Below are 19672 nucleotides of genomic sequence, written 5' to 3'. Positions count from 1 at the left end.
TACATGCAAAACCACTAGCAAGCATGATTTTTTTGTATTTTGCTTTGTGTATATAGCATCTTCATGTCTTCCAACAAAACCATTTCATATACAAGACCACATTCAAATAGTGGTGGATTTTCATTGCAGATCATGCACTGTCAAGTCTGACAAAAGACAATGCAATAAAGGTATACAGAGTTTTTATATCCTAATTTACCTGCGTGGATTTTTCACAATAACATTTAATTTCACAATAAATTCCTCTGCTTGCACCAGCTTCCTCATGCCAATTTCTGCAAAGTCAGTGATCCTGCTATAAAACATCACTACAAGCAGTTATACTTTATGGTGTGTAAGTATATATGTAAAAACAGAAGGGTAGCCAAAGCAATGAACACTTTTTTCATCATATCACCATGGGACCAGCTTCAGAAACTCTTGGTGCTATTTGTGGAGTAAAGCAGTGCCTGCTGCAGGGAGAATACACTGTGGTATTACATGCTGGACTATCAAATGACTTGCTAACCATGCAATAAATGTATGGACTATGGCTGCTAAAGCAGCGCTCTCGTTAGCAATATTTTAATCCAGAAGGGTGGAGGTCGTCAGCAAAGGGAAGACAGAATGTCCGGGTCCTTTATTTACAATGAAAAGTTCAATCATTCATATGGACTAGTCGAAGCTTGCGCTTTTATTTACCCTATATACAATTTTTTTTTGTCTCAGCCAGCGAAAATGTACATAATGCTGAGGTGGCAGGTATCGGGGGATACATTAGTTAACTTATGTATAATCTGAAGTCAATTGAACAATAGGATATTTTAAAATGACTTCCCTCTCCAGATTAGCTGATCCACTGTGGTGGTAACATACAACCCAATGTTCATAACTGTTCAAGGATTTACTTTTCAGCAGCCACAAAGACATTAAAACCTAAGTCAGCGGATGACCCACAGCGCCTTCCCAGGGCATAGTCAATGACATGCAGAAACAGTGGGAGTGGAGAAGCTATGTGGTCTCCTTCATGTGTGGTGACCCTGTGTGACTTACATCCACCTTCACTGTAACGATAAGATGACGACTATATATGATCGCCACCACATAGGAAGGGTCTTGCTTATTGCCAGGGTGTAGAACAGATACATGGAAACATACAAACATGGCCTTTAAAAATCCATGTTATTAAAAAGGTAAAGAGGCTGAGGGATTTCACGTTTTATAGATTTCAGCAGTGGGCAGAACCAGTCTGAGTATAGAACGTGTAGAGGAATGAAATAAAGACAAAAATCAGAACGCATATTGTATAATATGTCCACAGTTCAGTATTTTTATTTCATTTACGTATTTTTTTTCTTTTAAATCTGTCATCTCAAATTGCACAAACAAAACCGAACAGCATTTATAGTTGTTGTTGCTTAAAGTCTCTCCTCTGTACACTCAAAACAGTGACCTAAGAACACCACAATACCCAACATACACAAACCTCAGGGAGCAGGAGAGGGGTACACAGACTGGAATTATGGTGCCTTCTTTGTTCCTGAATGAAATGGTCCCACAAAAAAAGCACAGGATACAGCACGACATAGGGCCATCTGTTCATCATGGAGTGAGCTACACACACTAGCATTATCTATATGCGCAACTGAATATTCCCTTACGTGACTGATGTTTTTTTCTTTTACGCAGAGTTGTCTTGTATGTTGCTAAAATTAACAAGAGTCACAACAAAAGTGGTATAGAATATGTAGATTAGTGTTCTTTTGTCATCGGCAGTCTTGCATGTGGAAATAGAAACATTTTCTTTTTTTCTTCAGAATATACAAGTAGATTTATATGCATTTAGATAAGACAGTACATAAGCTGCTTACATACATCAATTCTGAGTCAATATTAACTTTTCTAACACTAAGAGTGCAAATCAGATTCTTCACAACAGACTGTTAGCATTGTTAACCCCTTCGCTACCAGACAGTGTCTACAATTTATTTTGTTTTAGGTCATGTATTGCAAGTCCTGTAAGGGGTGAGAGTTGTATTAACCTCTCTAACAGCTGCTACACCATATGACGTCCCAACTAATGGAGGGGTTAGAAGCAACTCTCGTTAAAACAAAAGAACAAAAACAAAGAGGGGGGGGGGGAACACAAACAAAAACCACAAACAAACCACTAAGCCAAAATAAAAAAAAAAAAGCCTGCTTAAAATAAAGCAACAGACATAGAAGACTGTGATTTTTTTTTAGATTATGGAATGTGAAGAAAAATAATTAAGGGAAGAGTGATCCAAATACACTGTAAAAAATAAATTGTCCTTCATGAAACAAGGATTAAAGAATATGGAGCCAATTTTTGCAGCTTTTCCCTGCTATGGGACAGTAGGCGGAAGAGGGACGGTGGAGTTTCAGTAAGAAAATAGCCCAGGGTTCAGAGATTCAAACCCTTTTCTTTTACATGCTATAACCAAATCCTGGTTGGGGTTGCCCATAGGTGGGGGGTGCAGTATAACCATAGCCAAACGCAGCTTGAGGAGGTACTGGAACACTGGGTCCTGCTGTCAGCATCAACTGGGGCTGACCTAAAGAAAACATAAGAAAAGAGCATTAAATCATAAATTATCAAAATGCACCAAACCAAAGATTTTTTTTTTTTTTGCCAAACAAAAATAATTTCTTCAGTACAAAAAGAACTGAAGATCTGCTGATTTGGCATCAAGTGCTCAACTTAAGACAAGGTCACACAAAGTACATCACTTACCCACAAAATGATAAAATATCTGGATTGCTTTCCACCCCACCCTCCCCAGTCACCAGAATGGCTGTTTTGAACCCCCCAGCTTCACAGCCTTACCCCAGTAAGCAAGACTTTGAAAGGAGTGGTAGTAGACCATGTGCAGTGCCACTCTAAGTCCATAGGACTGACAGATAGTGGAGTGTAGAGCCATCTGCCTTGGATAATGAATGGCACTGCACAACATTCACTTGGACTCCAAACTCCTCCCAGCAGTCATGCAATGAAGAGGAAGGGGGAACCCAAGACCTCTACACTAGTGACTGGTGGGACCACCAGCAATTAAATTCTCAAATAACCTGGGATAGGGGATAAAATGACCATTATAGGAGAAACCTTTAAAACAGTGGGGACAAATGTAACTAGTTTAAAGTATAACAGAATTACCTAGTCTAGTTCAGAGGCGGACAATGACAACTGCACTGCTGTATAACAGTCCATGGCCTTGCTTAACCACCCCAAAATAAAGCTTATAGAATAGAATAGAATGGGAACCAGGAGGACTCTGTTGTTATGAATAGATCTCATGTGGAGAGCTCATACAAATAGTTACATCATAAAACTTACCATAGACAATAGGCTGCGTTTCTGTAGCTTGTTCCTCCTCTTTTCTGAGGGATTCAGAGGCATCCAGTTTGTCAACCTTCAAAACAGAGAACAGGAAATCGCATCAACTACATGATCAGCATACAATAAGTCACTGAGGTTCCTACATGATCAAAACTAAAACGTGGAAAAGCCTTAATATTTAGAAAGATTATTATTTTTTTTTTTATAAATGGACAAAGGCTACACGTTCTGCCACTCACAAACTGCAGCTACATTAGGCAACATATGGATTTAGTATGAGTAGTGACTTTGCACATTAGATAAACAGATATACTAACATACATAGTTATTGTGTGCTTATCGGTATTCTATATAATGTAGACAAAACCAGTCAGTGGATATGACCAAGCGAGATATGTTCAGGTAATAGAACCTTAAAGTGAAGCAATAACATCATAGGGAACATGATCAAAGCTCTAACTTACAACAGGTGTACACATTTGCTCCAAAACAATTCTTTAAAACAGTTTTTATGACTTCTATGTCTCAAGTTTGCATTGGGGTCTACTGTGTGTAAGACATGAGGTTACAAGAATGCACATCCTTATAGCTTGCAAGAAGTAAAATTCAAGCATTGCTTAAATTAGCATGCAGGTCATTCACGTTAGTTCCAGTCTCAATGTGTAACACCAAATATCAAGATACAGAAAGAGTTAAAACAAATGTGTGATGTAGAGAGGTATAAAAATGTCCCCTGACCTCCTTTATAGCCAACAATCTTCATTCTGTCTGATCATCCCTCACATGTTCTCCTCTGTGATCCACAATATGAAGCTAAGACAGCAAAGTGGCCAGATACAAATTCACATTAAGTGTTAATATACAGGGCCTTCGTTTTGGAGGTCGGTAAGGACGTGGTACGTTGGGATTTCGACTCTCTTCCTAGATGCCTGACTCTCCTGTCAGAACAGGAGTACTGAAGACTTATAGACATGACAGCCTGGAAGACACCACCTAAACAATTTGTGCATGTGGTCCTGCTCTTGACGCAGCCGAAGCAATGCCACACATGCAATTATGTACAGTGTTACGGTGTTAATCATGCCATTGAACCACCATGGCCAAACTATGGGAAGGCAAAACAAAATCAGCCCCAACAATGCCAAAACAATCTACTTCTATACCTGGAACACAATGGGCGGTTTAGCAGACAATGCAAACGGAGGTGCGACCTTTTCCACATGCTCCTTGCCTGCCTATGGAATAAGGGCTTTGCCTATTACCTTATGGAAATGGGAGTCTTAAATACAGACATATTGCTAGTCATAAACAATACAAAAAGCAATCCACGCAGACAGAATAGTACAATTGTGACTATTGATGCTATGTTCTCTTCTTTGTTTCCATGGTTTAACTTTGATTTATTTTTTTTCAGCACAGTTCAGAACTTTTAAAGATCTTTCATGTTTTTGTTTTTCTTTCCCCAAACTGGTTGCAAAGGCAAATAAAAAAACCAAAAACAAAAAAAACAACACTATTACTAAATAAGCATCTTTACAGAGACATTAAAACACAGTCCATAAATCTAGGTTACACTCCTGTAGCCCATTCCGACTCCCAGACGGCCACTTACTAAACTAGCAGTAATTGTAGGGGAAAAGTATAAACGCATAGGACTGCAACCATGTGTGCTTACAGGGATGCCACTGCTCTGTCTACTCTGATCTCGCACCTCGTGTCATCCATGTAAACATCAAATCAGAACTGCTATGAAAGGCTTTTCCACTGAAGCAGCAGCACATTGCAAAAAAATAAATAAAAAAACTCCTCTGGAAACATGCATTGAACGCCATTTGCGTGTTAAGTGTTGAACGTGTGCATGAAAAGAAACGGCAACAGAACTGAAGCAAGGAGTGGATTCTGAAAATGGAGGTTGCCATACAGGCTCCTGACAAACACAGCCAGCAGCAATGCTTGCTCTATCGTCTGTAAAACATGGTGATGCACTTGCAAAGGCTGTAAGACTCATGCTGTTCTTCAATAGTGCGACACTACTGCAGTTCAATTACCTGGTTTGTTTTCACACAAACACACACTCACACTCGATTCCTCTCAAAGGTCAGACACAGAAGGACATTCTCCTGCTGTATTTTCCAGAGTCCACTAGACTCTTCCTATGGTGTCAGCCCATTTGCCAAAGACATTTTGAACTATAGTGTTATCAAGCCCCTAAAAACGTTTAAAAAGGAAGGGAGGGGGTCAAACTTAGAACAAATGATTTACACTAAAACCCAACTGCAGAACAAGAACCGCCATCTTCTAGCCACTAGCAGCTAAAGTAGGTCATTTTCAGATGTTAGAAAAAAAGTCACGTCATGGTAAAAATTAGGGGAGGGGGGGACCCAAAAAACATATACTTGGGCAATATGTACTGACACCATAAGATCTGGACCAGTGAGAAGGGAGTAGAAAAAAAAACACAACAAGAGAATTCACTTCTGTGACTTTAGTTTTAGCTACTGTCAGAAAATCAGTTTAAGAAGAAAAATAAAATAAAATAAAAAAAGACCAAGAACTGGATCACAGTTGGTATTAAGAGTTAAGAAATAATAAAACCAGATAAATCTGAAGGATGTACATATGAGCTACTTTTATGAAAACTGACAAAAATTACAATATTGATTCTTGAATGTAAAATGTCAGAAAAAAGGGAAGTCATATAATGAGGCATCTTAAGCGCAAATCTTTAAACAGGTCATTCCACAGGTTCTGAACGCTTACATATACACGTAAGAGGTATGCTTTGTTTTTTGGTAGATTTATTAGCAAAGGAGTGTCATCTGGTGGTGAGAGATGGAACTACATGACATGTACATCTCATCCTCCAGATTTATAGGATTGATGACCAGGTTTACATTAGTAACTGTGAACCAATACCTTGCATCTTCCTGAGATTAGCCGATTAGTAGCAAAACACTAAAAAAACAACCTAATTCTAACTATTTTAGTTTGGTATTTAAAGGCTAGCAGAGGCTTTAGTGAGTGTTTCTTTGGGAGAGGGAAGGAGAAAGGACAGCAGCAGCAAAAGTAGTAAATGTAGTAGTAAAAGAAAGGAGGTGGTGTGGGAAACGCATGCAGATTCTTTAGACTTAGTCTTCCAGGTTTAAAGATGGAAAACAAGAATCAACTTTCACCTTTTCCTTTATTGCATCAACCTGCAAAGGAATTCAGAGGGTGCAGCTTAGAAAATCAAATTTCACATTGAGCATAACAAAAGGAAGAATAAGCAAAGAAAAAAATAAATAAATTAAACCGCGGCTGTTAGAGAGAATATACAAAAATAAAGAAATAAAAGGAAAATGTGATAAGGAGAGGTAACAAGCATGGATGTCATTGTATCTGGGTTTCCATAGTGGATTTGATGCATAAATCGAAATAAACAGGCTAGCAGTATACAGTTAGAAATGGCGTGGGTGCATTAGAGAACAGACTGGTGCATAGGTACATTGTCCCTTCAAACATCCATAGAAATGCATTGTGGAAGGTAAGTAGATCATCTTACCAGCTTGATACCAAAAACAAATGAAGGTGGAAACACAACATTAAAGGGGGTTCTCCAAAATTGTAGCTAGTTTAGTATTCAAACATAAGTAAAGACTGAGTAACTGCACTTAACAGATGTGTCCCTTGTGTTGAATACAAGGATGTCACAAACATAGACTCAAAGTATACTGTGTTTAAACTAGCACACACATCAATGGTCTTCTGAGACCCCCTGCTTGAGGACTGAGCTGCAAAATCTACTTTGGAAAGAGTCACCACCTAACAACTGAGAAGTCAGAGAAAATCCCTTTAAAAATCACTGATATGGTCAATCTCCGCTTCAAATGTAAAGTTATTAATCAGGCATTAATACATGAAAATCTTGCAGATCACCTTGTGTTAAATCCTGAGCGGACATTTTACCTATATGTCTGGTATAAAACCACCGGCAGAGTGTATACTACCCAATAAGACATCCACTGCAATTTTGAATAGAAACTACTTGCAGTGCTGGCTTAATACCCGCAAACAAAATAAATAAAAAAAAAAAAAAAATCATATCTGCATTGGAGTCTCTGTTGCAGTGTACACCCGAAATATGCTAGACCAACTTTTTTTGTACGCTAATTTGAAATGAAAAGAACAGATGCACAATGGATCCTATTACAGTTAATGGGGTCCACCGGGCTCCAGATGTGTCTGTTTTGGTACTTTGTGTGAACCTACAGTAAATTAGCCACTATAGAAAGCAGTTAGCAATGCTTAGCTGTTGCCAAGAGTGTGCCAGCACTGCAGACTGTGCTACTCTCAGAAGCAGCAGTGTACCATAAAACCTCCCGGTATGAATGACTGCACTAACTGGGCTGGAGCTTGTTGACACAACATCATAATAAAAACTGTATGCTGCAATGTGGTATATGATGGCACTAAATAAAAACAGGAAACAATGAACTTCATCAGAAAATACTGCAGGGATTCCATGTTTAGGGGCAATATAGAATGAAGGAAAGACTACTAACAGCCCAAACACCGCACAAAATACTATGGGACTTTGCTAATAGTACCTATTAAAGAATATGCCAGAGTCACAATTACAAATCTATTGCCGCTTCCTAGGAGTGACTGATGGCTGGTTGCTATGTAAATATATAAGAGCCCATCAACCATCGACCTGAGCCCATTGTATTCTTTGGTAACTCTTATTATTAAACTTGTGGTGGTGGGCTAACAGGATAGCAGACTGTCCAAACACAGAAATAAGGTCAACGCTCCCAAATCTTATAGATGTATTCATGTTAATTACATATTCCACTAACATTTTACGCCCATGTATAATTGATAAGTGTCCAAGACCTCTACCAATAGTCTCCAATTGCTTCATGCAAGCACAACCATCATGAACATTTATATTGAATAGCTTCCAATCATATGTTTTCATGTACCATATATACTATTTCCGAGTTAAGAAATCCACCTAGTGCTCCATTCACTGCTTTAGGGCTGTCAGAACTGCAAACTCAGGCAGCTACACAGAAGCGAATGGAGTACAGATCACACACTAGGGGAGAAGTGTTTAATGGGACAATCCCTTTAGCCACCATACAACTTCCCTTTCACAGAGTTACAAAGAAGGAAAGGGGAACTCTAAGTTATCATGTACAACCTTTCCTGTGTGGGTATGGGCATGTGTGTGGGAAGGGGGGAAAGGGGGGGGGGAGGGAGGGAATGGAAAAGCTACTTTTTAGTTGATGGATTATTGGGGTAAATTATAGTAATGATTTTTTTTGTACATATCGTCATACAGGTACACTGCAACTATAAAATACAATAACCCACAAAACATCTTTCTGAACAAAACTTTACAACGTTTCGTTGTCTGCTCCTGTTAGACAAAAGCAAAGTTGCAAATTCAACAAGTACATATAACAGTACATACATTTGTCTACCCCAGAAGTGCACTAGCCTACATGGGTAGTATTTGATCATTCCTATAGTCTCTATTTATTACACTGGAATAGACTTTCTGCTCTTATCAAAGAAAAAACACATTTTTGCTATTCTTACCTTGCTTAAGTATTCCCTCATGACCTGAATGAAGTACGGCATGGCAAAGTCCATAATATTGTGCCTCCATGCAGTTTCTAGGACAACATCTGGCCGCAGCAGGTCATAACAAGTGAAGAGACAAGCTGCAAAGCACTCTCTTTTTCCTTCCACCAAAAACCATTGCAAAAGCTCCTCTGCCAGTTCTGTGTCTTTGGATTCAGAGGCATACTGCATGGCATCCTGGGAGAGAAATTTGTCAAAATGAAAACCTATAGCTTCACAAGAACACTGGTCATTTGTGTTTTCTATTTTTTTTTTTTTTTTATTGAAAGCATAAATATATTAAAACCAAACAAAAAGAGAACCTGCTATAGCGTATGACTGAATTATTGATCAATTACCATTCACCCCGGGGGTTATTGATGGCATAGAGGTTTAGGACAGGTGCATCAGTTGCATTTACTGTGTAGTGGCCAGTCTATTGTAGCTCAGTTCCAATTGCCATTCAATTGAACAGTGGTTGAGCTGTTATGACCACTACACAGAAAAAATGAGCTGTTCTTCTATCTCTATTCTCTGGTTTAGTTCTGGCACCAGCTAAGAGCAGCAGATCAGTGGAATGTCAAACCGCCACCAATCTGATGTTCATGGCCTACATCCTAAGAACAGGTAATCAGAAGCCGTTAACCCCTTTAGGGTATATTCAGACACAGGAATTTGAGGCAGCCTTACATCTCAAAAACCTCTACTAAATACAGCCCTATTCTGTCTCCTATTGTTTTTAATGGGAGGCAGTGATGAACACTTCATATTTCAGCACACTGAAAAACACAACATGATGTTGCCACCATGATTTCCATGACAGAATTGTCAAGGAAACCGCAAGACATAGCTTATGTATATAAGGCTAAACTGTGTACAAGACTGCAACAGAAAGATGAGGCTCAGGAGCTGCTTTCTGCCAGGGGTTCCATAGAGCTGGCTTTTAGAGAGGACTTTGAGGTGAAAAGACTTCAACTTCCTTTCCAAATTCCCCCATGTGAACATTCTTTTTAAGGAAATTTCATCTTATGTGAATACTATTTGGGCTGCGCTAATGCTCCTTACAATGTAATACGAGTAGCACTGGGTCTGCAATGCCAATGGACAAAGTTATGAATAGATGATAGATTCTTCGGATATATACCTTATAGAGCCTGTCTTTCTTGCACAGCTCTACACTCTGTTTCCAGCGGTTGTTACCCTTGAAGAGGTATGCTGCAATCCTTCTAAATTCAATAAGCTCATGCTTCTCCAAACGTTGAGCAAGGGATATGTTGTCAAAGTTGTCATAGGCATCTATGGATGTACGAAGTGCCTAGAACATGCGAAAGTTTACTTTTTACAAGATCAATAGATACAAAATAGGACATTATGTAAATGAACTTCTATGTACCCTTAAAGTGACACGTTTCAAATATATTACCTGGTAATCCTCTTCTGTTATGAAAAGGTTGTTAAGAGCCTCATTAACAGACTTATTGTTATGATTTTGCACGGAGCGGAGGTATGGTTTTACAAGAGGAAGCTGTTTCACCTTAAACAAGAAAACAAATGGTACGTTATAAATAATCAATGCATGGGAGACACACTAACATACCATACAGAATTAGCAGATATTATGTGTATACCAATTAGTCCAAAAACTCTCTGAACTCACCTTGCTGAAATAGTTGACAGCACGGGTGTGATCCAGTCTGGGAGATAATACCATCAGGAGGTCATTCAGCAAGAGGGGCTTAAACTCCAAATAGAACTGTATTGCTCTGTAATACAGCTCCACATTGGCCACCTTAAAACAAAAAAAGAAAAGGAAATTTGAGATCAGTAACATTAAATATCTCTGTTTTTAGACTTCCATTAATGTCAGTTTTTGCTTAGTATGCAAGATGCTCTACTATAATGGATATATTAACCCCATCCCCCTACAAAAACCCTTTTCTGTGCAATGTCTATTTTGTGGGAGCCTAACAATGGCAATACAACTACGAGTTTTCAGAAGGTAAAAGTATTCCAAGTATTACCTTTGTGATAATGTCTTTGAATTGCCCTTCCTTCCAGGCATCTGTCGGGTGGCTCATCATTGTGATAATGGCATTATCATACTCTTCATATTTATCATAAAGGAACACCAACTCTGCCCAAAGATGAGCTTGCTCGGCTGCTCTGAGCACCTGTAAAAATAATGTGCATATATAACTGCCATTCGTCTTAGACACACACTAAACTATATGATAATACATTTACAATGATGTGGTTTACCTTGGGAATGTTGACTCTGGACCAGAAAAGCTCCAAGTGCTCTCTCATTTTTTGGGGCTTGAACTTAGAATACAGAATGGCAAGCTCGGTGAACATGCCCATGTGTGCCCTCTCCAGTCCTAGAGCTGCTTCAAGCATGGTGATAAGCTCTTCAAAATAACCACGATCCTATATTAAAAGCAAAATATATACACATACAGGTGAAGACATTTTCTCTTACACAAGCAAATAAAGTTCTAAATTTCCCCTTGGTGAGGAACTCTCCTTTTCTCCAGTTTGCTTTAACTAACTTACAATAAGCCAAAGAATGTCTCGCTATTTACCTGATAATAGTTTATTAGCTCCTCCAACTCATCAGCATGTACCACAATGTGAAGGCCGCACATTTGGGCAAGTCGGAACTCTTTACCATCAACACAAGCAAAGCAAACCTGGTGCAAGAAAAAAGCAGGAAAACTGTTATAATGGAAGACTTCAATTGCCAAAGATCAGCCTACGATAAATATAAAATAATGTGCATTTCACCTCTTTCCAAGTGCGAGTGCTGTTTGCTTTCCTTGCCCCATCCACAGCAGCTTGATACTCTCCCAGATGAACTAATGTGGATGCCAAACGGCCAAAATTTGAAACATTATTGTAAAGTAACTTAGCAGCATCATACATTTTTTCATCATAGCATCGATCACCAACCTATTAGGAGAAAAAGAATGGTAAAATAAATTGGTTGTATACATTTCTATACATGAAGTACTGATCTATGTGCTAAAAAAAAAAAAAAAGAAAGAAAAGTGTGTGTGTGTGTGTGTGTGTGTGTGTGTGTGTGTGTGTGTGTGTGTATTATCCCAAATTAGGAGTCAACATTAAGCAACTTCTCAGTGTGTAAAGATAAAAACCTACTTGTTGAATATGAGCATTGTTTGGTCCATTAATAAATTCCTCTAGTTCTGTGAGACGGTTGGTTTTAGCAAGGGCAAAGATGAGTTCTGTTTCCACATATGACTCTCTTGCCTTCTTCCGGGCCATCTGAAGGTATTTAACAAGTTCTTCCCAATTTCCTTTAAAAAATAAAAATAAAAAATTAAATCACATGAAAAAAACAAACAAAAAACCAGTAATGTGAACATCTGCTGAGGTTTTCTAACTGTTGTAATAGAGAATATTACTTCAACTGTATAGCGCAATTACATCCCTAGCTCTACAGCGCAACATCATCCTTAACATGCTGCATCATATGGGCTCACTAAGTAGGAAGTGCATTAACTATATTATTTTGTATACACACTGGGGAGGAATTTTTCATTTAGGCGCAGAGTGTGTGATGACCTTTCACTTTAAATAAGACTTAAGTCCACGGTTGTCAGACACTTAATGACAATTAAGCGACACATTCCCCCCCCCCCCCCCCCCCCCCAAAAAAAAAAAAAAAAAAAAAAAAAAGCTGATCAGATCAAGAGGCTGCAACGTTTAGGTGAGCACTTAAACCTCTTCAGTACTTGGCATGCACAGTGCAGTAGCTATACTTCATATGTAGCAAAACAAAAACAAAGAAACCATTGCGTTTTTGCTTTTTCCCTGCGGTATTATACATTGCAATTTCACAGAGTTTTCCTCTGCGGACTTAGGGTAAATTCACACTACTGATACGCTGCCTGATTCTGAATGTTAAAACACGTTCAGAATCAGCGCGTATAAAGCAGTTCCCATTCATTTCTATGGGAGCCGGCATACGAGTGCTCCCTATTGAAATGAATGGGCTGCTTTTTTCACTATGAGCGCTCCCATTGAAGTGAATGGGAAGTGCTCGCGTGTATGGCTAGCTCTGCTCATTCCGAGCCGTACACGCAAGCACTTCCCATTCACTTCAATGAGAGCGCTCGTAGTGAAAAAAGCAGCCCATTCATTTCAATGGGGCGCGCTCTTATGCCGGCTCCAAATTGAAATGAATGGGAACTGCTTTATACGCGCTGATTCTGAACGTGTTTTAACGTTCAGAATCAGGCAGCGTATCAGTAGTGTGAACTTACCCTTAGCAGTTATAATTGAGAATTTTTGAAAAAGTTTTTCAACTGTGGATTTTTTTTTTTCTACACTGTATGAATGGTATTAGCAAGAATCCCATCCACATTGCAGGTACTGTAAAATGCATTTCACAATGTGGGGCCCAGGCCTTAAGCTGGTTTCACTGAGGTGTATTACGAAGCATGAACACAAACATACCACTAGCATTGGCAGCTTGTACAACTTCCATGTAAGAAGAAGGATCATCGGCTTTAATGTAGGAGTCAATTGCTTCCTTGACCATTCCTTTTTGCAGTTGAGCCTTTGCAAGTTGGCTCCAAACAGCTGGTTCATTGCAGCGTTCAGCAAATTCATATGCACGGTCCAGATTTCCAATGTGCTCGATCAAAACCTAAAAACACATGAAAATGTTATTAAAAGAAAATGGAACAGATAAGACAAATGTTACAATAAGATAAATTAAAGGTCTGGTCTTACTTGAATAGCAGAAGTGTTAACATCAAATTTCCTAAAAATGGCAAAAGCTTCTTCATACAGCTCATTACTGATGGCAATATTTGCAATATCTGGAGCATCATAATTATCAAGCCGATTAATATATTCCATGACCCTGGTGCGATCAGCTTTAATAGCAGTCAGGATTAGCAAATTCTGTAGATTTCTAAAAAGGAAAATAAGCTAGTTAAAACTGGATGACACTTATAAATTTCACTGGCAAACCATTTACAGTCAATTTGGTAGCACAAGCCACCTGTTATGTCTGGATTGTACCTGTGTTCACTGAAAACTGAATTATCCAAAACAATCTTTTCCAATAGCTCAATGAGTTCATTGGGAAGGTCGGCAGTCATGAAAGCTTTTACAGTAACAGATACTTCCTCTGGATCTTGAGTTTCTGACAATGCTGTTTGCACAACCTGCAAATGATAAAAAAAAACAAACTGCTTTATTTGGAAAGAAACAGCTCACGGTGCAAACAAACTAACAACGAATTTACTATATCTCACATTAAAAAGTTGTGGAACCTACCTGATCAATAAGAGGCCTTCTATATGGATTGCTTTCTAACAAAACACTGGCCCACAATTCAGGGTCTTTACGGCGTACCAGATATCTTGACAGGCTTTTGAAAAGTGAGTTTTCATTGCAAACCTGCAAAGAAAAGCATGAGATAAAGAAGCTTTAACAAGTTCAATAAATCAAACAAAATTGACAAAGGATACAAACAAACTGCATAAGGTTTAATGTTCATAAAAGTAGAGAAGCACATACATTGATAAGCTCCAGGTCACACTGTCCTCTCTCATATGCCACACATGCCAGATGAGGATCTCTCTTTTCACAATACTTTCCAACAACACGGCTGTCATAATATGGGTTTTCACGAAGGAAACGCTCTGGGTTGTTATTACTGTCAATGTAAATCTTTGCCAATGCATTGTGTGTGGCTGGCTCTTCACAGCCCTCGTGGATCCTAGACTCCAACCATGGTAGAAGCAACTTTAACCTTAAAAAAAGAAAAAAGAAATAAGTCTTCTTTAGGGGATAATAATGGTTCAATCGTGTAAAAGGTCCAATAAAAGCTCATTTTAAGTATCACATCATGCCTTAAGTGAATGTTTGTTGGTCACTTACCGGTTCCTTTTCTCAACTTCAGCAACAAGCTCATCAGTAGAGAATTGTCCCCTCACCACCAGGATAAGGTTCTTGATCACATCCTCAGAACAGTCTACATCAAGTAAGCCACCAATAACCACAGGCAATCGGCTAGGGTTAACCTTATTGCAAATAAATAAATAAATAAAATAAATCAGTCCCAAAAGTGGACAGTGTAGCACATAAAAATAAAAGACAACATTTTATTAAATTAAAGCTGATGGGTGTCGTTTCTGTATCTACTGAACAGCTGTTCTTTCCAGAGAAATTGAATCTGACTTGTCAAGTTCCCTGCATGTAGCATTACATGCAAGCCATTCAAATGAATGGCTGTCCATGTAATAAATGGACTACCAAGTCTTCCAGAGGCACTTGAGTGTGGAACCACTCCTCTATGATGTCCATATGCCATTGCCAAGTATGTGCACAGGGACTGTGTATATGAGGCTATGCCTTTCAAAGTAGAAATAGGAAGGGTAGATTGTATAGACTGTAAGCCCTCGCGGGCAGGGCCCTCTACCCCACTGTGCCAGCCGATCACTGTCAGTATTATATCTACCTGTATATTTTGTGTACTGTATGTATCCCCCAAATGTAAAGCACCATGGAATTACTGGTGCTATATAAATAAATAATAATAATAATAATAACAACAATAAAAGGGTGGAACTATTCTATTACAAGATAGAACAGATGGGAAGACAAATTATTACTGCAACCAAAGTAACTGTTAAAAACATGTATGTTATGTCAAGCGGACAGCAAAACCCGACACGTAGGTTTTTTTCTGTCCGCTTGAAAAGTCGGACATCTTTGGGAACAGACAGTTAAGGACAGGCACGGACTGTAAAAGAACGCACCCGATCTCCATTTAAATGAATGCAAAATGTCACGGACACAGCTAGTGTCCGATGCTAGTGTCCATACAAGATTTTGAACGAACATTAGCAGCGGACACCGACAGTAGTGTGAACGCTCCCTTTCAGTAAAACAAAACACACGTCATATAAACTGATGACTTACCTTCTGTACATAAATTTCAATATACTTCTGCAGATTATTTCTGTACAGATACAGAACAAGATCATGGACAAAGTCAAAGCGGTCACATACAATTATGAGTGGCAGCTGGTCTGTAAGTTTGGCTTCCTGCAACAACGCATAAAACAAGAGACATGTAAAGAAGTAGAAATCAGCATTATCACTAGCTATCCAAATAATAACATTTTAGCAGTATACTATAAATGCAAGGTAATCGGTAAATAGGTATCTGAACGGATAGTTTGGCAAAATATAAGGGTTCTGACACTGATACATGCCATTCTAATCTGTCATTAATATCAGATAGGAGTGTGTGTGTGTACTTTAGACACATTTCACTCATACTGATAGTAGAACCATATTCACTAAGGTCCTGCGTGCGTCACAAAAGCATTCTAAGGTAATGAACTTAATTTCCATAAAACAGAGGAAACCTTAAAAATGTCCCTTCTTTACATGACAAGCCTACATACACAATTACACCAAAAAAAGTACAGTGGGGAGACCCATATAAGATTTACCTTGTACATGTCCTGCTCATTCCACAGAAAATAGGAAAAGCACAAAAAATAATAACTTCCATCAGGAAAAGCTTTAAATACATTAAAATGGGTCGATACGGGGTACTACATCTAAAACTTTTCATGGCATTTCAAGCATTAAGTAAATGAATAAAACGCAACTAAACATATATTGCAATTCTAATAGGTCACGTTAGCTCCAGAACCTGCAGTCTGGCTCCTGTACTTGTATGTCCGAAGATGGAAGTAACGTCTGATCCAACTGGCATTAACCTTCAGAGGTTAAGGGGAAGTGTAACTTTATTATTGATTTTGCCCCTTACACCTGTAATCTTTTTCTGTTTCCGTACACGAAGATGCCTAGGGTGTCTTTTTGTGGGGCCAGGTGTACTCTTTAATTATACCATTTTGGGGAATGTCGATCGCTTTGATCACTTTCTATTCAAATTTTTATCAGTGGTGAAACAGCGAAAGAACTTTATATTTTTTTTCCTCGCTACAGCATTCACCGTATGTGAAAAGAGTTTGTAGACCAGGCGTTTTCGGACGCAGGGATAACTAATGTGTATGGGTTTCACATTGTTTTATTTTATACGCATTCTAGGTTTGAACTTGTTTTTTTTTAGGGGAGTAGGATACAGCCTTTAAACGGCTATTTTCCAAAAATATAAAAACTAAAATTAAAATTTTGAAAGGAGAAGCATATTTCAAGAATACTTTAAATTACTATGAAGTGTAAATTAGAAATGACTAAATCATTTTATAGTGTTCGACATACTTAGAATAAAACCACTCAGCGGAGGTTTATGGACAAAATACCTAAAGATCAATTCAATTTCAATTACCTTAAGGAAGTTTTTCACACGTTCCGGATCATAACAGTTGCTCTCTCTGCAAATTCTCTCAACTTCTTTTATCTGGCCAGTTTTGCAAGCTGCTTGAATGTACTTGAAGTGGACGTCAGGATCCTGGCTGAAGTTAACAATAGAGCCCAGGAAATAAAACAGCCCTAAAGAAACAACAATTAATGAAACAGTTCACATTGCAGCAGAATTTATGAAAAATAATTTACATATAGTTTATATCAATAAAGATTAAGTATATCTCCAGCTATAAACTTTCATAAATGTTTCCATCTCCACTTAAGCTCATCTCCTCCTTTTGATCTTCGCTACAAGTAGGACTTTTCTTTCCTGCATTTTCTGGGCAGAAACCCGGCAGACCCCATAATAGTTTTTTTTAAGCAGATTAGCGTTTCGTTTTTTGGGTCTCCAAGCGGAACTGAAGAACTGAAAGCTGAACACTAGTGTAAATATAGTGTCAGGCTTATAAGTGGACAGGGAAGCATTTCTTAATTTTCATATATTCACTTGAATACAAGTCTTGAGAACTGCAAATTTATGTTTTATCCAAAGACTTGCAAAGATGGAATAAAAAGATTTCAGACTTTGAGAACACCATGTCCTCAGTTAATTTACATTTATTTGTATAATTGGAGACAATCCCTGTAAATGGCAAACCACATACAGATGTAGAAAAGTTAACTTGAAAATTCTGGGGCATTTGAAAATTCTTAACTTGGTTAAACTGCTGCAGTATGAAATATCATCACAAAAGACAACAAATGTCCTTTTCATTTTCACTTCACTTTTCATTGATTTTCGTTGTCTCTTGGTAAGATATCAGTCTGCAGCAGTTTATCCAATTGCAGAAGTTCAGATTAACTTTTCTACATCTGTATTTGGTTTGGCATTTACAGGATACAATAGCTTAAACAAATTCATAATTGCAGATGAGTACTGTATAGCAATGACAAAAAAATAAGCCTCATACATTGTTACTCAGAAAAATGCAAATCAGAAGCTATGTAATAGTCCAGAAATATTGTTGCTCTTTATGTAAACATAAGTTAGTCTCTTTGGTTAGCTTTCAAAGAGGTATCAAATTTAAGTGATTAATATGTCTACTGAAGGTATTATGCTAGGTTCACACTAGCACTCGCGGCTCCATCTTGAGTCCCCATGTGGACCCAAACAACAGACCATGTTCACTTAAAAAGTGGTTATCCATACACTATAATGGGGACCACCAGTTTTCATACAAACCAGTGGAGAGAAAAGTCCTCCTCGCAAGACTTCTCTCCGCCGATTTTAGACTGAATCCGTGGAAGTCTCCTATGGAAACTCCAACGAAGACGTGAATCCAGGATTATCCTACAAATTTTTTTTTTTTTTTTTCCTGAAATGTAGATTGTGAGCCCCCCCATTGGGCTCACAATGTACATTTTTCCCTATCAGTATGTCTTTGGAATATGGGATGGAAATCCATACAAACACGGGGAGAACATACAAACTCCTTGCAGATGGTTTTTTGCCCTTGGTGGGATTTGAACATCAGGACTCCAGTGCTGCAAGGCTGCAGTGCTAACCACTGAGCCACCGTGTGACCCCTATCCTACATAATGTTTTTGAACAGCGAAGGAAAATGATGTTTTCACAAAAAAAAAAAAAAAGTTAATTTATAGAATAGAAATCATATAACCTGCTCACAAGCAAAGTTCAAAAAACAGAAAAAAGTTCCCAAAGAATCTTCTTTAAATATTTCTAATAACTTCTAGAATGGATTGCATTTGATTTGTTTTTAGGTGAAGTTACTTTTCATTCTCAACTCACCTTCAAAACTCTTAAATGATTCAAACAGTTCAATGAGAGACTGGGTAGAAAGCTGCTCGTGGTATTTGGAGGCTACTTGTACACATATCTGCAGGTTTTGACGGATGTTTGCAGAAAGCATTGCACGCAAGCACTCAAGAGAGTCTTCCACAGATAGAGAGCCAAAATAATTAACAAGCCACTGGAGGGGGGAAAAAAAAAAAAAAAAAAATGAAATTAGTTAAAATCAGCAAGTTTACACCAATTCAGACATGCTACCAAATTCATACATGCCGGAATCCGCGGCAAGATAGGTCATTTACTAGCTAGCAGAAAAAAGAGCGAGTGGCACCTATTGAAGTCAATGGGAGCCGTTTTGGCAGGCGGATTTTGGAGGTAGATTCTGTTTCAAAATCCACTGCCAAAAAAAATTCTGTGTGAACTAGCCCTTATAATATTTATATGCAGTAGTAATGAGAACTCTGGACAACCTGGAGTAAAGAGGGTTTTTGGGTTGTTTTTTTTTTAAACTTGTAATTGAAAATCCCATTTATTCTTACTAAATAAATAAGGAAGTC

General features: G+C 38.3%; 1 protein-coding gene across 5 annotated transcripts in view; it reads right to left on the bottom strand.

The window, feature by feature from the left end:
* Positions 1-1279: 1279 nt before the first annotated feature.
* CLTC (clathrin heavy chain) overlaps positions 1280-19672 on the bottom strand; it is a 51562-nt gene continuing 33169 nt past the window's right edge. For 3 of the 5 annotated variants that reach the window (XM_075264746.1, XM_075264747.1, XM_075264749.1), the window contains 21 exons: positions 19116-19296; positions 17289-17452; positions 15905-16030; positions 14861-15003; positions 14498-14732; positions 14255-14377; positions 13997-14142; positions 13703-13886; positions 13424-13616; positions 12104-12261; positions 11732-11896; positions 11530-11637; positions 11207-11374; positions 10969-11118; positions 10605-10736; positions 10371-10481; positions 10092-10262; positions 8924-9145; positions 6511-6531; positions 3335-3410; positions 1280-2555 (listed from right to left, as the gene is read on the bottom strand). In XM_075264746.1, the coding sequence (XP_075120847.1) occupies positions 2428-2555; positions 3335-3410; positions 6511-6531; positions 8924-9145; positions 10092-10262; positions 10371-10481; positions 10605-10736; positions 10969-11118; positions 11207-11374; positions 11530-11637; positions 11732-11896; positions 12104-12261; positions 13424-13616; positions 13703-13886; positions 13997-14142; positions 14255-14377; positions 14498-14732; positions 14861-15003; positions 15905-16030; positions 17289-17452; positions 19116-19296 (3105 nt within the window). In that variant the 3' untranslated portion in view covers positions 1280-2427. The remainder of the gene's footprint in view (positions 2556-3334; positions 3411-6510; positions 6532-8923; positions 9146-10091; positions 10263-10370; positions 10482-10604; positions 10737-10968; positions 11119-11206; positions 11375-11529; positions 11638-11731; positions 11897-12103; positions 12262-13423; positions 13617-13702; positions 13887-13996; positions 14143-14254; positions 14378-14497; positions 14733-14860; positions 15004-15904; positions 16031-17288; positions 17453-19115; positions 19297-19672) is intronic. The other 2 variants (XM_075264748.1, XM_075264750.1) reach the window with 1 other exon arrangement.

The sequence above is a fragment of the Leptodactylus fuscus genome, chromosome 2, assembly GCF_031893055.1.
Source record: "Leptodactylus fuscus isolate aLepFus1 chromosome 2, aLepFus1.hap2, whole genome shotgun sequence".
NCBI classification, from domain to species: domain Eukaryota; kingdom Metazoa; phylum Chordata; class Amphibia; order Anura; family Leptodactylidae; genus Leptodactylus; species Leptodactylus fuscus.
Note: the sequence above shows the minus strand (reverse complement) of the source record. Positions and strands in the feature narration are given on the sequence as shown.